At 36.6% G+C, this 20,501-nt stretch overlaps 1 protein-coding gene across 1 annotated transcript in view; it reads right to left on the reverse strand.

The window, feature by feature from the left end:
• COL24A1 (collagen type XXIV alpha 1 chain) overlaps positions 1–20,501 on the reverse strand; it is a 151,166-nt gene that overhangs the window by 100,954 nt on the left and 29,711 nt on the right. Inside the window, exons 6-14 of the mRNA XM_063299869.1 lie at positions 18,079–18,132; positions 17,190–17,243; positions 13,149–13,193; positions 11,754–11,807; positions 9,035–9,079; positions 8,139–8,192; positions 6,253–6,297; positions 3,911–3,964; positions 3,365–3,409 (exon numbers count right to left, since the gene is read on the reverse strand). Coding sequence (XP_063155939.1) covers positions 3,365–3,409; positions 3,911–3,964; positions 6,253–6,297; positions 8,139–8,192; positions 9,035–9,079; positions 11,754–11,807; positions 13,149–13,193; positions 17,190–17,243; positions 18,079–18,132 — 450 coding nt within the window. The remainder of the gene's footprint in view (positions 1–3,364; positions 3,410–3,910; positions 3,965–6,252; positions 6,298–8,138; positions 8,193–9,034; positions 9,080–11,753; positions 11,808–13,148; positions 13,194–17,189; positions 17,244–18,078; positions 18,133–20,501) is intronic.

Here is a 20,501-nt window from a genome sequence, read left to right on the forward strand (position 1 = left end):
CTGGAATGCGTGTCTGCACCATGGCATGCGAGACGTTACGATGTAAATCAAACATTGCAATGGTGAACATGACATACCGCCCCCCCCAAAAGAAAGCACATTTTCATATGTATTATGATAGTGCACATGTCTTGTGACCCAGAGCACTGATCCTCCTGATCAATGGCTGTGTTGAGGTATAAGAGTCCCTCCTTAGGGGGGAGATGGGCTGTGATAAAAATTTGGCAAATAAATAAAAATAAATAAATAATGTTGACCACACCAGAACAGGCACTGCATAGTTATGTTGAATTAGTGCTTCCTGTTGATAGAATGGCTTCTGCAATGCAATATGAGGAAATTATGCCTCCTCCCTTCCTGCTCCCACATCTCCCTCCCAAATCTGCTATGGAGGGTTAGGGGATTTTTCAGAGCAAATTTAGGGGAATGTAGACCTGAAGGAAAGAGAAAGATAAATGAAGTTCAACACTGAAACTCATTCACAAAATCTGGTGTCTAGCAAGCAATGCCAATTCTGCTTCTTGTAGAATCAAAGAATAAAGAATTCGAAGGGACCTTGGAGATAACCTAGTCCAGTCTCCTGTCTGATGAAGGCCTCAGCATCCACAACAGATGGCCATCCAAACTCCATTTAAACACTTCCTATGAAGGAGAGGCAGTCTACTGTTGAACAACTCCTATTAGACATTTTTTTCTGAAGTCCACCCAAAATTTAATACCTTGTAATGAAAACACATTGTTTCTTTTCCTGTGTTTTGGAACAACTTTGAATAATTTTGCTCCATCTTCTGCATGAGAGTCCTTCAGATATTTGAAGACAGCTGTCGTGCTTCCCTGTAGACTTCTGTCCTTCAGGCTAGGCATACCCCACTGTTCTTCATAGGCTTTTCCCTTCAGGCACTCTTGTCATTTTGGTTGTTTTCCTCTGGAGAGGTTCGAGTTTTTCACTGTCCTGTTCAGACTATGAGGCAGCCAGGCAGGTTTATTATCAAAACCACTCTTTATTAAATAACTGTTTACAATAAGTAAGTCCTTATGGTCAAGAGATAGGCTGATTCCAATCAAGACCATCCAAGCAACAATGGAAGAACTGGCAAGGTTGCAGGAGGAGACTGTAGCAAAACAGCTAGGAAGGATTTGCTGATGGGAGCTGTGGAACTAGAAGAAGCTAGGGCACGTGGCACAACTGGAACTGGAGACGATTGTCCGTGATCTGAAACACCACTCGAACTAGGCTGGCACCTGAAAGCTGGGCGAGACTGAACTGGAACCACTGGGCAAGGTTTGGCTCTAGAGGCAGGACTGGACTGAACTAGGTGACCCTGGCTGGACTGGGTACACTGGGCTGAAGACTCAGAACAAAGCTGATAACTCGAAGCAAGGCTGGACTTGGCTGAAGATTTTGGGCTAGGCTGGAAGCTTGGCACAAGACTAGGCTGGACAGGAGGTTCTTGACTAGGTAGAGAGCTTGAAACACAACTGGACTGGACCACAGGTTCTAGACACGGTTGAGAACCCGGTTCACAACAAGATAGGTCTAAAGTTCCTGAACAACGTTGGGCAACCGGGGCACAGCTAGGCTGGACTGGAGATCCTGGGCAAGACTGGAGGTTGAAAGCACGACAAAACTGAATGGAGACTCTGGACAAGGCTGGGAGCTGGAAGCACGATAAAGCTGAACTGGAGATCCTGGGCAAGGCTGAGGACTTGGAGCATGGCGAAGCTCGAATGAAGATTCTGGACTCAGCTGGAAGCTTGAAGCAAGGCTGGAAGCACACCTGGAACGTGCAGAATGGCGACGGTGAGGTCCGAAGCTGGACGCAAGGCTGAGGTTGCTGGGTTCAGCAGGGAGAAGATCCTCTGTGGCAGCGGGTGCAGGATATAGGTCCTCCATGATAGGAAATGCAGGCGCTGATTCCCCTCCAGCTACAGATGAGGTTTCTGACGCAGGTAAGGACTCTTCTGCTGGGACTGCGAGCTCGAAGGATCGGCTGCCTCCGGCGGCTTGCTCTTCGTGCGTCTTTTATGCCAATCCCTTGTGCACCTATTCCCTTCTGCAGCCAATCAGGCTGCCTTCTCCTTCATGCACTTTTCTGCACGTCTTTCGCGCGCGCTGATTGGAAGATTAAAATCCTCCTCTGAAGACTGGCCAATCAGCATCTGTGACCTTTCCCGCGCTGCTGAGTCATTTCTGGGTTTTGCTTTCCCAGTTTCTGCCTGGTAAGTTTCTGTTCCCCCTTCTGACTCAGAAACAGTTGTTTTCTGAGTCAGAGGTTGGCTGAAACCTCACATTCACTATCTTTCCAAAAACAAAGAGCCCAGAACTAAACGAAATATTCTAGGTGTGATCTGACCAGTACAGAACAGAGAGGAATGATGTCTTCTCTTGTATACTTCTGTGATGCAGCCTAAGATTGCATTTGCTTTTATTGCAGCTACTTCACACTATAGGCTCATATTCAGCTTGCAATTTATCAAGTCATCCAGATCTTTATTGTACGTACTTCAATCCAGTATGGTCACCCATCCTATACACATGCCTTTGATTTCTGCTAACAAATGTTGATTTTGGATTTGTCTCTTTGAAATTCATCTTGCTGGTTTCTGCCCACAGTTCCAGCTTGTCAGGTTCTCTCCAATCTTTATATTATTCTCCAAGTATTTGCTATTCACCCTTATCTTTGTGCCATCTGCAATTTTGATAATCTTATTTTCTAACTCCTCATCCAAGTTATTTATAAATATGTTGAATGACACTTGACACTTCTTCCAGCTTGCTGCAGAGCCATGAACAATTGTTGGGTATGATTGTTGGGAAACTTCATAAAATACTTTGTGGAAATGCTTCTTCCTTATTTCCACAAGAGAATCAGAACTGGCATGCCTTTGTGAAAATAGCAGCCCAGAAAAAGTCATTTTTCTACTAGTCTGTGAATAAAATACCAATGGTGTTCTGAATGTAATTAATTTTTTAAACTTGTTTGACAAATTTGTCATATAGCCACTTGTGCTATATGGTTTCTATTCACACAAATCTTGCTGAAAATCATACAGTTGTAGCAAGACATGAAATCAGAAGCCCTTGGAACAGCTGGCCACAAAGCCAGCTTTGTATGCATTATAATAAAATAAAATGGCCAAGATTCTAAGTAGTCATTCATTTACTGCTTAGTACAGGAATTCAGAGAAAAAGGTCTCAGAGTGTAAGTAGCCAAACAACTGCATTAAATTACAGAAAGTATCCCTATACAGAGATATGTAAATAACTATCTTTCTTTGAATATGATGTGTAGCTATATCAAATTGTACAAATAATTAAATTAAGCTTAGGAAGAGCTGCACAAGACAAACAACTTATACTCACTCTAAGTCCAGGAAATCCAGGAGGGCCAACATCACCAACATTTCCCTTTGAAAAAGTTAAATTATGCCATTGAAAATAAGCATATTTCTTCATATATGATTCAAATAAATATAGGAACAATCCATTGTATAGTTAATCTGCATACAAAAATTGTAAAAGCTGTGCTAGATAAAACCAAACACTTCTAAATTCAGCACCCTATTTTCTAGAGGTCTCCCCAGTTATCTGCAAGTGCATTATTTTTTGTATTGCATTTTGTCAGGAATGCACAACTTCTTTAAGTTCAAAGGGAACATCTGCTTTGCATGGCAGGTCACATTCCAGGGACTGGATTCAAGGAGTGAAATGGGTGCTTCATACCTCTGCAAGCTGGCCAGACCTTTAGTTCCCTCAGCAATTAAAAGAAATGCAACCCCCCCCCAAAAACAGGCAACATTTTTGGACCCCCCAACACCTGCAGTTCTAAAGGTTGCAAAAAGGATGCTGGTGGACTGCACTTTTTGTACCCTAAAGTGCTTTTTATTAAGCACATGACAACATACTTACAGGACTTCCATCGGGACCAGGAGGGCCTCTGTTTCCAAAATCACCTGGCAATCCCTAGTTAAAACAGCAAAGAGCATTTTAGTAGCAATCAGAAATAATCTGGTAATAATCATATTCTTATTCTTTGACATCTTTGAAAATGTAAATATTTCAGAACATATTGGGTGTTTTTGTTCCAGCAGGTTCCAATAAAATCTGACATGTGTGAATGGTCATGCAGGTGACCAATAGAATGTTCATATCATTCCATGTGAAATGCTTTTTACTGGAACCAGTTCATAGTTCAGTTGCTGGTTAAGTATTAAAAAATCACTAAGCTTATCTGTATGACCAGTCATACATTTATGTATTTCAAGGCAGCTTGAAGCATTCTATAAGCATTTAAATCACTGAAAGCACAGTGCCTGTAAAATTTCACATTTTAGTACACAGCTACAAAAATGTAACTAAAGAGATACATAGTAGCGGGAATAAGGGTACGTGTGTAAAATGAAACTATTAAAAGGCATATACAAATCTTGTTAAATTCTTATTTCAGTTCTTCACATGTAAGAGTCACTTGGGATAGTATAGATTATAAAATATCACAGGTTGTACAATATGCTTTGCAATTTCAAAGAAGAACCCATATCTTGCTGGCACAATAGGAAAAACCCTTTACTATAACAAAATCAAGGCATCTAAAGATTTAAAATATTGATAAAATATTCAACACTGGTCGGACAGAAGGAATCCATGATCAAAGATGATTTGAAGGGATGCCAAACAATGAGCAGCATCTAAGCATGGTTCAGCTTTTGATCAGAAGATAATGATGATAAAGGTTGAATTTGAAGGCATTGTGCCAATTTGTGTTTACTGAATAGGCAATCTGTGATCATGGGAGCAAGGGTTAAAGTAGTACCAAATATACCAAGCAATGCTGACCAGGTGTACTTCAAGGTCAGTGGTCTCTCCCAGGCTGGCTGACACCACTAATATAACAAGGCAATACTTTAATTATCAAATTTAACTCATTTAAAAAGTCCTAGAAAACAATGTTCAGTTCCAAAAACAGTCACAATTAATTCCACATGTCCAAGTGCTTACTGTGTAAGTTTACAAATGTACACATACATATGATGCATTCACACACATATTACTATATTTTGCAATTATTTGGGGAATTTAAATGCCATCGATTTTAATGCTACTGTCTCAAGAAAGAAGCCTATTCATATTTTACTAGAAGTAAGCAAAAGGGTAATCAAATATTATAAAAAAGCCTTTACTCTTCTGGCCTAATATGAAGTTTGCAAAATCTATGTATCGTATATAATACAGGTAATTATAACTTAACCTATAGTAAAATTTGCCAGGTGGGGTGTAATATACGTACTGTGGAAAAATATGTTTTGAAGAACAAAATATTCTTCGACATAATATACATTTGGTATTTTGATTATAATTTCTTAATAGTAAAACTAATCTGTTGAACTTTCCCCCCTTCATTGGAATTATTAAAACAAATACTCCACATTGCTTCCCAGAAGCCATTAACAACAACAACAACAAAAAGCTGGTATCTGTGAAAGTCTTGCAGAAATCTAAGCAGTACGAATACAAGACTTTTCAAAGGAACATTCCTACATAATAGGGGGTGTGGAATATCAGACATGCATTTCCTACAATTACCAGGAAATTCTCACTTGAAATAAGAGTTCCAAACCCTCTTTAAAGGGTATCTATTCTTCAACTAAGAACTAATTCTGTGCCTAATTCTTCAACTGAGTAGCACTTCTCTGAAGCTGTCTCCCAAAGAAGAAGACACATACTGCATTATTCATCAATGTTGTCCCTGAAGAAAGATTTTATAATTTAAATGCACTGGGTTAGTTTTAGCACAGTTTTCCTGCACTCACTATGGACCCTTTCTTTCGGTCCACCCTCCCCAGTTATGCTTTATTTTCCTACAAATTTACTTATAAGACAATTCATTTATTTAAAAAATTCTCTATACTTCTTCCAGAAAAAATAAAAAAGAATAAATAGCATTTAAACCCTTTAATGCCAAAGATACAAAGAACATTTAGGGTGCAATAGGGGGACCAGATTGAGGCTGCAAAACCTGAACAGCTCATTAGATGGCAGCATAGAGTTACAGCTTTCTGTGTTGCTTTGCTGCTATCTACTGGTCATCCAGAATTTTGGAAATCCTATGTTGTGATCATATAATTACTTATCTGCAGGAAGCACCACTGAAGTTCATTAGATTTAGAAATAAGTCTAACTTGAATAAACTGAGCTGTTAATCAGTACATACCGTAATGCCATAAAATGAAATAAATATGTTACCCACTTACTGTTCTCCCCTTTATACCTCTTTTTCCAGGTAAACCTGGAATACCCTGAAAAAAAAATAATAATAGAATTTAAGTTTCTAATAGAAGTTACAAGTTTATGTGGATATAGCTTGCTTTCATCGCTCCTTCATTTTATAGTATTTGCTCTTATTTATCTTTACCATCACTTTTGAGATTAGAATTACACTGAGTTTCTTTCAAGGTTAATACTTTTGGTTGAGCCAAAATGACACACCTTACTCACATTTTTTTAACAAGTGTTGATTACTTCCTTTCCATTTCCGCCATTTGGGGTCCTTGATGACATTAAAGGCTCATGTCCAATTCTTGTGATCACTCACATTGCTATTTAGTCATATTGGGCATAGTAACTGAGGACACCAAAGATGCTTAGAAATAAGATCACATGAAGCATCCCACAGTCATATGGACAAATGATGCTATGGACTATGAGATCAAAATGACTGTTTCTTTATTTAATTAGATTTAGACTCCAATAAGGATTATGCCTGAAGAGTCTTCAAGGGCAGTATTATGTAGGCCATATTGTAATAAAGCCATTAGGTGACTTGGGCATGACTGATGGGTCTTCTAATCCAGGAAGGTGTGCAACTGGCACACAAGATGAAGCTGTGTAAAAGTTTTCTTAGCCACAGCTGCCACCTGATTTTCGAGCAGAAGCTGTGACTCCAAGGAGACCCCCAGATGGTGCACTACTCTTGAATGGGAAATGCAATCCCATCCAAGATGAAAGATGGAATATCCCCCTAATATCCATAGCCACCCAGCCTTGATAGGATTAAATTAAAGATGGTTTCTCCCAATCCAGACCTGCACAACCTCCAGGCACTAGGACAGGACCTTGACAACATCATTTGGCCACTCAAGATCAAGATATAATAGCATATTGATGATGCAGTACCCCAAACCAGCAGATGACCTCACTCATCAGGTTCATGTAGATGTTAAAGGGGGAGGGGGAGACAATATCAGACCCTACAGTACCGCACAGAGGGACCAAGGGAGTGACCTCTTCGTCCTGTCAACACAAACTGGAATCTTCCGTGGAGGAAGGAAGAAAACCACAATAAAATGGTGCCCCCAATTCCCAACTTCCACAGCTGGACCAGAAGAATACTGGTATTGGAATAATCAATGGTATTAAAAGCTGCTGAGAAATCAAGGAGCACAAGGACTACAAGAAGAGCCAAACACCAGAGTTTACCTAAAATGACATCAGTATGGGAAAAACCCACACCATTCTCGGTGCTTTTCTTATCAAGTAGGGGTCATCAAATGCAACTATAACTTCAGGACTCTTATTTATATACAAATTGGGCTAATCTCAAATGACTTTAAAGATGGTACTGTTGATCTATTTTTGCAATGCAAACAGCCATGATGGGGTGTGGCAGAGTTCACTGAGATAAGGTAGGTACTGTAGATATATGGGAAGACAAGCTTCTTCATATAAGCTGGTCTTAAATTGTTGAAAGTCTTAAAAGTTAAGAACTGAAGTCTGAACTGGTCTGGAAACAGACTGCCAAATGCGGGTGGCAACTCAGTGACATCATAATATAACTGTACCAGCCAGTTCAATTAACAGTCTATCTGCTCATTTCAGACAAGTTCTCAGACTGTTTCCATGTATAATACAATGTTTTTTTAACATATTTTTGATCATTGATATGATTTATGCTTTTATTGAATTTTAAATTGTTTTATTGTGAACCGCCCAGGGTCCACCGTGTGGAGGAGCTGGGCGGTGATAAAAATATGATAAATAAATAAAGTAAACAAATAAATGTTTATTTATAATCACTCCAACAGGGATGGAGTGTAAATTTCCAAAAAATATGAATAAAGGTATATTCCATAAAACCTACTCTTTCTCCCTCAGGTCCAGGGTTCCCAGCCATTCCTGGAGGTCCAATGAAACCCTTTGGAATTATAAGTAAGAAAAAGAACATGATAAATTGCTTCCCCAACACATTATGTACAATTTTTATGCTAACAAACACAACTAAAACATAAACATTACTTTTAGACTCCTGGTTGTTTTCTGGGCCAGAATGTTAGGCAAGCTCTGCTGCTGAAATGATTTTTTTTTAATTGGGATGTACTGTTTACCTTGGGCATCATGGGTTATTGTTTGTAGCTGTTGTTTTAAACTTCGTACACTGCCCAAAATCACTCTTGTGAGATAGGTGGCCATATAAAATAGATACATAAATGGCCCAGATACTTTTAGCTTGATTAGCAGATTCAACATTCAGGGTGTGAGTCAATTCTACATTTAGGAAAAAGTATAGTGACAGAAAAGCAATTTTCCCTAACAAGTGCTTGCCATGTAGCTTGGATTTTACGTTGGGGAAAACTGTGGTACAGGGGCATGCCAGAAACACACAAGCCTACTCCTGATTTTATTTGATTTCAAAGGCAGAACCAGGACAGTGTCATCCAAGCAGGCCCTTATTTATGTAGTCTTCTGATATAAAACCAGTATCTCAGAATTTAACCCGATGTCTTGTAATATAAAACCAGTACCTCAGGCACAAAAAGGTTTTTATTCACATATGCACACACCCCAAAACTGAAGGATAGCATGAACAGATTTGAGCTGATGAGGATGTGGATAATAGCCATATGTTAGTGAAGCTCATTTTATGAATCAGAATTACCCAGTGAGTAGAGAAAGAATAACTCTGGATGAAATATCTCTAGCCCTACGCTAAATTATGGCTGAGCAAACAAAACCATGCATATCATAATGCTTACTTACTCTTACACCCTTAGGGCCTGGATTACCTTCAGGTCCTGCTAAACCCTAGCATAAGAAGAAATGTCTTTTACTTTATTTTCCAAACAAAAACACAGTTTGTTTAAAAGGTGTTAAAGCTATTAATTTGCAATACTAGTAACATGCTTTTGAAATTATGTCTGTGAAAGTCAACATTCAGTACATATACTCTGGCTCCCAGAGGGCTTGTAAAATACACATAATTCCTTTGGTATGGGTGCTATTTCCTTTTTTGCTATAGTTATGTATTTGTGAGAACTGCACTCTTCCCTCTTCAGTAAAGGATTTGGCTTAATAGGATTTCACAAAAGTTTTTAATAAGCTTAAACTTGAATGCAATCCCAGATATTTCCCAATCAATATAATACCAATATGCCCATCCAAAATTTTTCAAGTACTCGTTCCTTAAGAATGGCTAGCATATTGCTATTGAGTTACTGTATCAACTATGAAACAGTATTGTAAGGTTTTAATTCTCTATGTCCATGATAATGGTTTATTATTAAATACTGCATTGCTACAGAAGCCAAAATAAAGTAGAAACTGATCTGGGTATTTGGATAACCCTGGACTGGATAATTACTTTTCATATATGAAGTACATGAAGGAAACCTCATCAACAGTATATGCAGAGCCATGACAAAACTGTAGGGCTTTTCTTATGCAATCACCAGTCACATACATGGTATTTTATGAGGAGTCCAGAAAATTTTATTTCCATTTTCCCTATCAAATCTTTATTTCTTCTCTCCTTAAAGATCAGTAAGGAGATTAATGTAACACAATGTAGTAGGAGCTGTCCATACTTAAGCATCATATCAATTTGTTTTTATGCAGTTGGGAGCTAATTTCCTGACTTTTTCCTTACCTTTGAGCATCGCTGTGATGGACTCTAAGTATATTTGTTTATGCTTTTCACTAACCACAATACAGACTTCTATCACCATACAAAGACAGCTGTTAATTCCTATGCATTTGTCCCTTATCTTCTTCTCTTGATTCCACTTTCTTCAGTTCATCACCGTTATTACTGAAAGGGCAAAAATTACTCCAGTGCTAATTCTTATTTCTTTCTTAAATTCCCTTTGTTGAATTGAACTAATTCTGTGTTAAATCAGCACTGATCTCTGATATACATGTAACAAAACCCACAACTTTGATGTACCTATCGCCCAACTTGGTGGAACTTTCATCCAGTTATACTGCTGGGAGGGCTTCCGTTTTGAAAATAGGAGATTTTTCTAGAGTGGAATCTTGATAGGAATAGCATGGTTTACCTTCAACTGTTCTGGGTAATTTAGGGGATGGAACAGTGTATATTGTGTAATTTTAGATTCTAGACTGAAGTCTCTGGTTATGGAAAAGAAGTTTTCATGACACTTCTACAGTTTATTAGAGAAAATGTTCATTGTTTTGTGAAAACGTAGCACTTGAGAACACATTTGAAAAACAGTGTTGATTCAGGATCTAGCTTCTTCCACAGAAGATTCATGTTTTAGATTAAGTGGCCAGTATTCAGATTAAAATCTTGCCTAGGAGAAGTGCCTGAAGTTAATATTCCATTTAGCTTCTAGGAATGCTATTACGACAATACAGTAAATTGCTCCAATCAGAATGATTATCTGAAGCTGAAAGATAGGATGCCCCTTCAGTGACTCCACTGCTGCTTATTATGTATACATTCTTCATACAATGGGAGAGCCTTGTACAGAAAAAAAAGGGGAAGGCAGCAGTTCTTACACAGCTGGGTTTCTACTGAGCTGGGCAATAAATAATTGTACAAAATATTAGCATTGCCATGCTTGCATGAAAGAATACTGATCACTATTACCTTAATATTAATATAAGATTAAGATTGATATTGATATTGCATAGGCTGAATTAAACAAAAGACAATGATAGATTTGATCTAGAAAGATCCTAAACACCAATACGAGTGACCTTCACATCTTTCCCTAAAATTATATTTTGCCATTAGGGTTCACTATACCCTTTATATAAAACTCCACTTTTATTAGTATATACTTTATCTACTAGAACATTTTAGGTTTGTTCTTACACAAAACAACAAATATAGAACATTCTGGCATTATCAATCACTCATAACTTTCACCATTCTACCACAGTCCATAGGAGCATCTAACAAGCCAAGAATTTGCGAATAAGGAAAAAAAAATATTGGCTTGTCTAAACCAGATTTCTAGCTTGCTCTTCCCAAATGGAGCTGGAATCATAGATCAGGCAGAATCACCCTGGTTTAGGATTCTGATTTTTGGGGGTAGCTATAAACTAGGAAAATTAGTTCATGTAACATAAACTTTTCATTGCAGATGAGTTCATGTTTAATTTAGCTGTTTCCACAGCTGGAATGAGCCAAACCGAATCAATGGATGCACCAGCACAAGGACTCCAGAATCCTGACTTAAGTTTCTTCTAAAAATGCAGCCTCTCAGACACAGACACAGTTCTATTTGTTTGTTTCTTTGATTATAAGATATAAGGCCAATTATTCTCCTATTATAGGATTAATTCTAGAAACCCTTTTTGAGCTGTGCAATAAATATACTTTGAAAACAAACTACACACATTAAATAGGGTGCAACTACGGATTAAATTATGTAGGGATATATTGATGTATTTTTTTTAAAAAAGAAAAGATAATCATTTCTGGTAATTTAGGTTTGAAATACAGTTACTGCACCTGCCTGCCAGGGTAACCAAGAGCCCCAGGGTTGCCAGTCATTCCTAGAATTCCCTGAATTGAAAAGAAAAAAATTAATACAATTTTATCATCTATGTAAGCTTGAAATATTCATTACAAGTCCACTTTTCATTTAAACTTACATAAAATATATTTTGTATACAGCAGCGTAACTCAAGTAAGCAGTGGAAAATATAACTGAAAAGTAGTAAGGGAAATAGCGTGGCCATCCCATAGTGTCTTGAAATATGAGATAAACCTTGGCTTATTAAGGAAACTTTTAGAGTATAGAAAAAATTAAAATAAATTTTAAAGTTCCTCTGGGGACAGGATGAAATTTGTAAAGCAGAGTGTACAAACTAATGCTGAGTATGGTTGTATGACTGCTATTTAGACTGAAATTAATGTATGCATGCTTTGGTTATCTACAAATGAATGTCATCAAATCCATCTCTCATCAAACATCCTAATGCAATAGTTCAGAAGCTGAGGTTAATATCTATTTTTAGTGACTCAATGTTCTCTGGGGTGTTGGGGTGAGGACAGATTTGTGAATATGGACAATAATGGAAAATAATGTCAAGAGGAACAGAAAAATTAAACTATTACAACTGTTGGCAAAAATAATTCTTTATTCCCTAGTTTTGCATTCAACCACAATCTGCATTTTTAAAGATCATTTCTTTTTCTATTTATCAGAACCCAACCCATTAATTTTTAATCACAGCCTGAAAGCATAGTTAATTAATTGAAGATTTAGTTAATTAATTAACTGTTGAGCACAGCGATTAATTACTAAAAGAAATGTAAATTTATGAAACTGCAAAGTAAGGATGTAAGTATTGTTGTTTTTCTGGATATATTACATTTGGGATTTGTTAACTCAGAACAGATAAGTTAAAATTACTCTAGTTTTCTTGTTAACAATAACTTATTTACTTATTACATTATTTTATATAAATTCCATTATTTCCAAAGGACATTTAGACATTTTGGTAATCTGCAAATATTTTTAAATTTAGCAAATTAATTAACATATGTTTTTGTAGTTGAAATCAACCAAAAGGCTTTAACAATTCAACATACTTCCATTTTTTTAGAAATACTGTGATATACATTGTCTTTTTCTGAATTATTAAGTCATAAATATCTCCAATGAAATGTAAGCAATTTACTAGTGATCCATCTGTCTAGCTCACTGCTTTTTATTCTGATTAGCAGTGGTTCCCTGATACATGAGATTTAAACTGGCATGCAGGATTAAACATTGGCACATATTCACACAAAAGACATTTGAAAACTAGCCAAGCAAACTAGCCAAGCAAGCAAGCATGAAGAGCTTATTAAAATCTGCAATTAATACATGGCATGTCAAGTCATGATTGTTTTACTTACTTGCTCCCCCTGTATCCCTCTTGGTCCTGGATATCCCACTAATCCCTGCAGGTATCAAAAAGTAACAAATGTTGCACTGAAGTCTAAAACACTCACGGATGTCTCCATATAAACAGAAGCAGGCACAGTCCTTTTTTGAATCTCTCCCAAGAGAATTTTGCTAAGTTTAGTATCTAGACTCAGCAAAATTTCAGGAGATGAAGTATGAATGGAAAATATGACTGATACAGAGAGGGAGAAATCCTTAACTCGGTATCATTAGTTTTTAAAATGTCTAATATGTCACCTGGCTGAAATCAAATGTAGATTTGTATTATGTAACATACAGGCAAACAAAGGCCCCCAGATTATAGTTGAAGTAGTTTTCCAATTCCAAATCTTTTTCAGAGCACTGAGAAGCTGATTTGACTATAGCAGATACACTTTTTCAGAGAACTCTAAGAATCTAGCTAGAAATGGAAATTTGCTAGAACTAATTTTATACATGTAAAAGAAACATTTTGTTCTTATGACAATATAAACACTTCTGTAAGATAGATAATGCAAAGTTGTTTGATGACTCACAATAATTTCATTTTGCACATTTGATCAGAAAGTCCTGGGGAAAAAAAATCCTGTAATATATATTAATTGGTGAGAGCCAGTGTGTAGTGTAGTGGTTAAGGTGCTGGACTAGGAGTGAGGAAATTCAAGTTCTAGTCATCCCTCAAGCATGGAAGCTGGCTGGGTGACTTTGGGTCAGTCATTCTCTCTCAGCTCTAGACTGGGAAGGCAAAAACAACTACCTACAAAACCACACTGGACCAGGATAGATAAATGAGTCTTCATTCTGGAGTAGACTGATTTGGACTGATAATAATATGAATTGGTGTTCTTCCAAACACACATTTCCAAATTGTTTTCAAATCTAAATTAAGGAAGGCAATGAAACTAGGGGCATCTACAGCAAGCTGAGAATTTATCAAAAGGATGAAACAAGATGTCACAATATAAGCTCTACCCTTTAGGTAATTTCATGCAACATCGCAACAGAAGTATAAAATGGGAAGGCATTTGCACTGCAACATCACAACACACATTTAATCATTTCTCTAGCCCCCACAGATGGTCATTGTGAAATCATGCATGTGTAAAGTTTGAACTGGAAGATAATTCTTTTGAAAGCACCTGAAAATATTCTGTTAGCAATTGTTTTGGGTGGTTTTTAGGAAAATGAATGATGTGGTGATACCTTGACAAAACAGAGGTAAATAATTATTACCTGTTTCTTAAAGCTCAGTATCAATAAAACAAGGGAGGAATGAAGCAAGGGGTTATTTGAAGAAGAAGTGTAAATCCTTCACATCTTGGTCTGAGCATAACCATTTGTTTTTAGAGTTCCTAAATTAATATTCTTCCACTCTCCATATTCATCCATCAACACATTTCACTAACTTCCTCTTCTTCTACATAAAGGAGATCAAACTCCTTTCTGTGGTAGTTATTCTAAAGGTTTTTAAAGCTACCTGTGAAAATATGTGTTAGTGATAATTAATCTGTAAAGATAAAGAGACTTATTGCACAGCTCAGGGTTTCTCAACCAGGGTTCCATGGAACCCTAGGGTTCCGGGAGAGGTTACTAGGGGTTCCCTGGGAGATCACGATTTATTTTAAAAAATACCTCAAATTCGGGCAACTTCACATTAAAGAGGTAAGTTTCATTATTTTAGTTCAAGAGCACTGTTGATGCATATATACAGGCCTACACATTAAACAAATATAATTTTTAACTTCTGGCCTATATTTGAGCCTGAATGTGCAGGGGTTCCCTGAGGCCTGAAAAATATTTCAAGGATTCCTCCAGGGTCAAAAAGCTGGCATAGCTGATAGAGGCCCTTGCTTATCAAGCAGCAGCTACAGCAATTTTGTGTGGTTGGGGCCTGCCCCAGTTCCTTGGGCTTTTAACACAGATGTTGAGTTACAGCAGTAACTCCTGACAGGAAATGAGAATCCAGACAGTTGACCACAGCTGCTAATTGATGAATTCAGACATGCATACAAATGAGAAGAAAATATAATAGGGTGAACAGAACTCATTCTAGTCACTGAATTTGTATAACTATAATTTTATACAGTTCTTTTTTGAAGCACACATATGCATGTAATCCAGTTTTCTTTTAATTATTGGGATGGCTTGTAATTTTGGAACTATAATGCTCTTTTATTCTCACCTGAAATAAATTAAATAGTAGTAAAATGTGAGGCAGAATGTTCTGGCTATTCTTTAAACTTCGTTGTATGGGGCCTATACACTGAAAACAACTTTAGAATGTAAAAACTTTAGTACACTATTTTCTGATGGAAACATTGGCTATAAATAAATACAATTCTACGTGTGTTTGCAATGTGCAACAGTTTTCAAATTAAGCATGCTGATGTGTCATCTCTTGTTTACAATGCTGTTGAATCCAACATGAATTCATTCTGATATATTTTTCTTGTTCTGTTTAGAATAAACTCTAGAAGAAACAATAATAAATTACATGCTTAAACCCATTATTTTTTATAATCAGCAGCCTCTACATATTCCTTTGAAATCTGGTTGGACAATGCTTCATTTCAAACTAGCTATCCTTTTGTTTTTAAACTCCAGGCTTGACATTTTGCACAAGTAAAATAACACTTGAATGTTATTCCCAATTATATAAACACATATGCCTTCCACATATTCACAGCAAGTCATTTGCAATTGTTACATCATATACAATTTTTCTCTTCAATGGCTCTCCTAAGTGAGTGGCTAGGGAAGAACACAGGGATCTTGCTATGGTATCCAAAGCTCCCTGTGCATATATAGGAACCTCAACAGCTGTCTGGATCCCAATTAAAATTTAGACTGAATTTATGTCTCTGAAATCCATTTTACCATGTTAATCCATTTTTGTTCTGCTTCCATTCTTACGTACATACTGATCGAAAGCAACAGAAAATATAGGCTATAACTGTTTGCTGTTGCACCCTCATATGCAGAAGGTACAAAGTAGGAGTAATTATGACTAAGCCAGACCATCCAGGGGAGTCACAAACAAATTTTATGGAATTGCAGATTTTGTGGGGCTTATGCATATAAAGCAGGATCACTACAAGAACCCACTCCCACTCTGCCTGGAGAAGCTGACAGCCAGTTTATCCTAACCAAGTCCAAAGCAGGTTCTGATAGGGTTCCAGCTCAGCATGCAGAAATCTGATGGACTTTGTTTGGACAAGGTGGCTGTCAGTTTGCCCAGGCAGGGCAGGAGTGAATTCTAACAGCAATCAATTTCTTTGTGTACAAACCATATCTAATCCTTTGCTGCATAAAGCTGGATCACTGACTGAACTTTCTTCTACTCTGCCTGGGCAAGCTGACATCAAAATAAGGATTAGCTGCTGCTATAAAAGGCACACATCCATCAAAAATAACTTTGTAACAAAAAAATGAGGATGTCTTCCTCAAAAATAAAGTAGTAATGATAGAGATGAGGAAGCTTATTCTTCCCGTTTAAAATAATTTTAAAATTTGATTGCTTTATTGTTTATTTCCAGTGAAAGCTTACTTTATAGTTTCTATTAGCAAGTTTCTATTATTGTTTTATTTAATATATAAACTGAAATTTAATTATTTATTTTTTGCTCAACCCCAGTTCCTGTGAAATTATTCACGGGTGTGTGTGTGTGTGTGTGTCAACAAATTCATTTATATTTTAGGTAGTTACGGCATCACAAATTTGAAAGTTTCCTAGGAGTCTATGGCATTGTATTCAAGCAACTGATATTCTTGTAACAGGGCTTTTCTTGGCAACTCTTTTTTAAAAGAGGTTTTTAAAAAAGTTTTATTGGAGTCTTACTGGTTATTGACATCTTTGTTTCCTACATTTTCAATATCTGATGACCAACTTCAACCTTCAACAGATTCTGAAATCTGTAAGAAATTCCTTTTACACATGAGTATTAAGTTATTTGTCACTGTAAACTTTAATAATGCCCTACATACAGACATATTAAAATAAAAAAGAATCTTACCTTTTCACCTTTGAGGCCCACTATCCCAGGTAACCCTGTTAGTCCTGTATCACCCTATAAATTCAGTATAAAGTTATTACAGCATAACACAAGACTGAAGAATGACATTGTATACTATTCATGGTTAAAAAGAAAAGTTCCCCATAGAACTCAAATTATTGCAATATGACCAATCATAATGGTGTTGTTTCTACCACTCTCATACTTCAGCCAGTTTAAGCCAGAGACTCCAGGTGGTGAATCTTGTGGTAACAATAAAATTACAAGGGGATCCCAATTAGATTATAGCTTGCCTGCCCTGGTGTATATCAATAGCACATCTTCAATAAATAGACAGGATCATTGTTTAATGGTAGAACAGTTCCATATACTTTTTCGCAAGTATAAAACATGCAATATCCATTTCTTACAGTACTTCTATTAGTTCCCAAAACTAGTAATGTAAGTCAAAAGAACCTGCTTATGTACCAGAAAAGAGGGTCTTTCAAAACAAAATTAATCTGTGAAATTGTATCCAAAAGAAAGTCAACAACAGTACAAGAGCACATTATGTGAAGCAATGTAGCATTCTGAGATCCATATCTTCAACAATTAGATGAACCCGTCATTTTGTTTCCCCTTTTGTTTGTGCACTGGGAGTCACCCTCCCGCTGAAGGGATGTAGCTTTCTGTGTGACACTGCTTTTGTCATTTTGATGAAAGCAGGATGCTTCTGTGCATGCCCATGCTTTACCACAAAAATATTTTGTCCAAAATACAATTTCATTTGTCTACACACATATACACACCCCTATGATTTTAAATTGGACATACAGTAAAACATTAATCAGTACAAATAAGAATATTAGCAAGATTTCTATTAGATGGTTCTAGATCATAAATCATTTACCTTTTCTCCACGCTTTGCTTGTCCTGGAGAAAACCCTGGATCACCTTTGGGGCCCTGTGGTAACAAAATTAAATGAATATGTAAGAGACATGTATTATTGCTAATATTATTTAGAAGAGACTATGTTATTTAGGAGAAGGATATACAGATTCAATGAGATATATAAAAGAAAATGTAATCAAGTAGATAATTTCCATTATATACATGCTATTTACAATATTAGCTCTTCTAGGGATTTTTGTATAGATGACTTGGATCCAGAAATAGAAAAACACAGCCTTAGTGTTCTAGCAGCTGTATATTCGCAATATTTAATACTTCCGTGGGTAGTTTCATATACATAATTCAAAAATGAAGACAAATTAAATCACCACCATCTTATTCAAATAAAAGACACTCCTATTCTTCAATCTCCTTGATCTTCAAGTAGTAAAGCTGTGTCCAAAAATATCCCCAATAATTCATAATATTTTTCTTTCTTGTTTCCCCCCCTTCCTCTTATTCTATTATCGGTTTTCTCCTACCTTCTTTCCCCTTTCACTTTCTCTTAATTTTCTTTTCTGCATTTCCTCAGTTCCAATCATGCAGGGATGGAAGTTAACTAAATATGGCAGGTTGTTTTCTTTACTTTTGCATCATGATAAAAACAAGTCTTACACTTTTAGTGGTACTACATTAGGACTTCAATAAATAGTCAAATTGTGCAAAATTTCATTGATTGTTATTTCCAATAGAGAGGGAATACTTCTGATCAATCCACAACTGTCCATCAAAGAAGGATAAAGAATCAGAAAGAACAGAGAAACTTCAATTTAATGGAACTCCATTTAGCAGACTTCCGATAAAACAGAGAAAATTTCTGTCCAGACATCCCCTGAAATAATGGACAAGTCTGCAGAATTGAATGCAATCTGAAGTTAAATTTATCTTAATTTTATTGCATGCATGATGATCTGTATTATTTGACAGAACTGAGAGAAATTACATAATTTGTGTCAGTTTACATCATTTGATAATGACACTATGATTTACTGTACCTAATGATATCACTAAGCAAATGTCATAAACTGACGCAAATTGATGTCATTTGTCTAATGACATCTTCATGCAAATGACATAAATTGCCTCAATGGCATACTTCCATATTTAACAGACATTTGGGAGCAACACACTCCATTAAATGGACTCCGTGGTTCGTTAAAACAAAGCCTCACTATATTACCATATATGAGTAAGGACAGAAGTAAATGAATGGAGGGAGGGAGATTTCAGCCCACTGACCAGTATAACTCACAATGGCATTCATAAGACTTACATATTTATAGATACTTCGATGCGGAAAAACTTTGTAATTTACTGTTTTCATTAACAGGAGCTGATGAAATGTTTAAAATACTGATAAGAAAATATACTGCTGGAGAATTGACTTAATTTTTTAAATTATTTATTAATATTGTTGAATTATATGACCACCAGAAATTCTTAAACAGGTTATTAACTCAGGAAAATACCGTTACTTTAGTCAAATAATTATAGGAAAAGGTAGCAACCAAGATACATGCCAAAATACTACTTAACATTACATGAATCTGCATTTCATATTAACCCAGTGGTTAATTTCTAACTGTATTTATTTTAAATCTTTCATCACACTTTTTTAGTTAGAAAGCATTGGGCTAGGATGGGGTTGATTCAGGGGTCAATAGTATGGCTGGTCTGGCACCTGATAGGAAGGGTTTGTTTTTATTGGTTGCTGTGAGCCCTATGACTCAACCCTAATCCTAGGATCACTATGTGAGATAGTGGTCATATATGTTCTTTAAATGAATGAATGAATGAATGAATGAACAGCACTCAGTAATATAGCATAAGCCAATGTTAGCAAACCTTTGGGACAATGGCAAAGACACTACCTTCTTGCCTCCCAAAGTAAAATGGGCAAGTTTTCAAAATTTTATCCCCCAACCTCAAGTGAGAAAGCTAAAATCGTTCATGAAGATGCCCAAATCTTACCTGCCATCAACATTCTTCTCTGAGAGCTTCCAAAATCTCATAGGTGTTAGCATTTTTGTACATCTTAGTATACTGTACTTTTTTAAAGTAATGTTTTTATTTAGTTTGGGAGGTACACAAATGGTATCTATGTTTGATTAACCCTGGCATGTGTGGGCAATGCACTGTTGACTCCTATGTTAAGCCTATTCAGAAACCTTGTCATACCTCTCTGAAATGCTTGGCCTGATTTGTTAGGGTATGTAGACTGGTTTTCCTAAACTGGGAATATGCACTCAAGAGTGCTGAATCACTTTTGGTTCAAGCAGTGTCACTACACGTGCAAGTGCATCCGTAGGGGTCAGGGGGACAAACCGCCCAAGTGACATCGTGTAGAGTATGTTGTGATGTCGTTGTGCAAATGATAGGAA

This window comes from Candoia aspera, chromosome 3 (genome assembly GCF_035149785.1).
Source record: "Candoia aspera isolate rCanAsp1 chromosome 3, rCanAsp1.hap2, whole genome shotgun sequence".
Classification (NCBI taxonomy): domain Eukaryota; kingdom Metazoa; phylum Chordata; class Lepidosauria; order Squamata; family Boidae; genus Candoia; species Candoia aspera.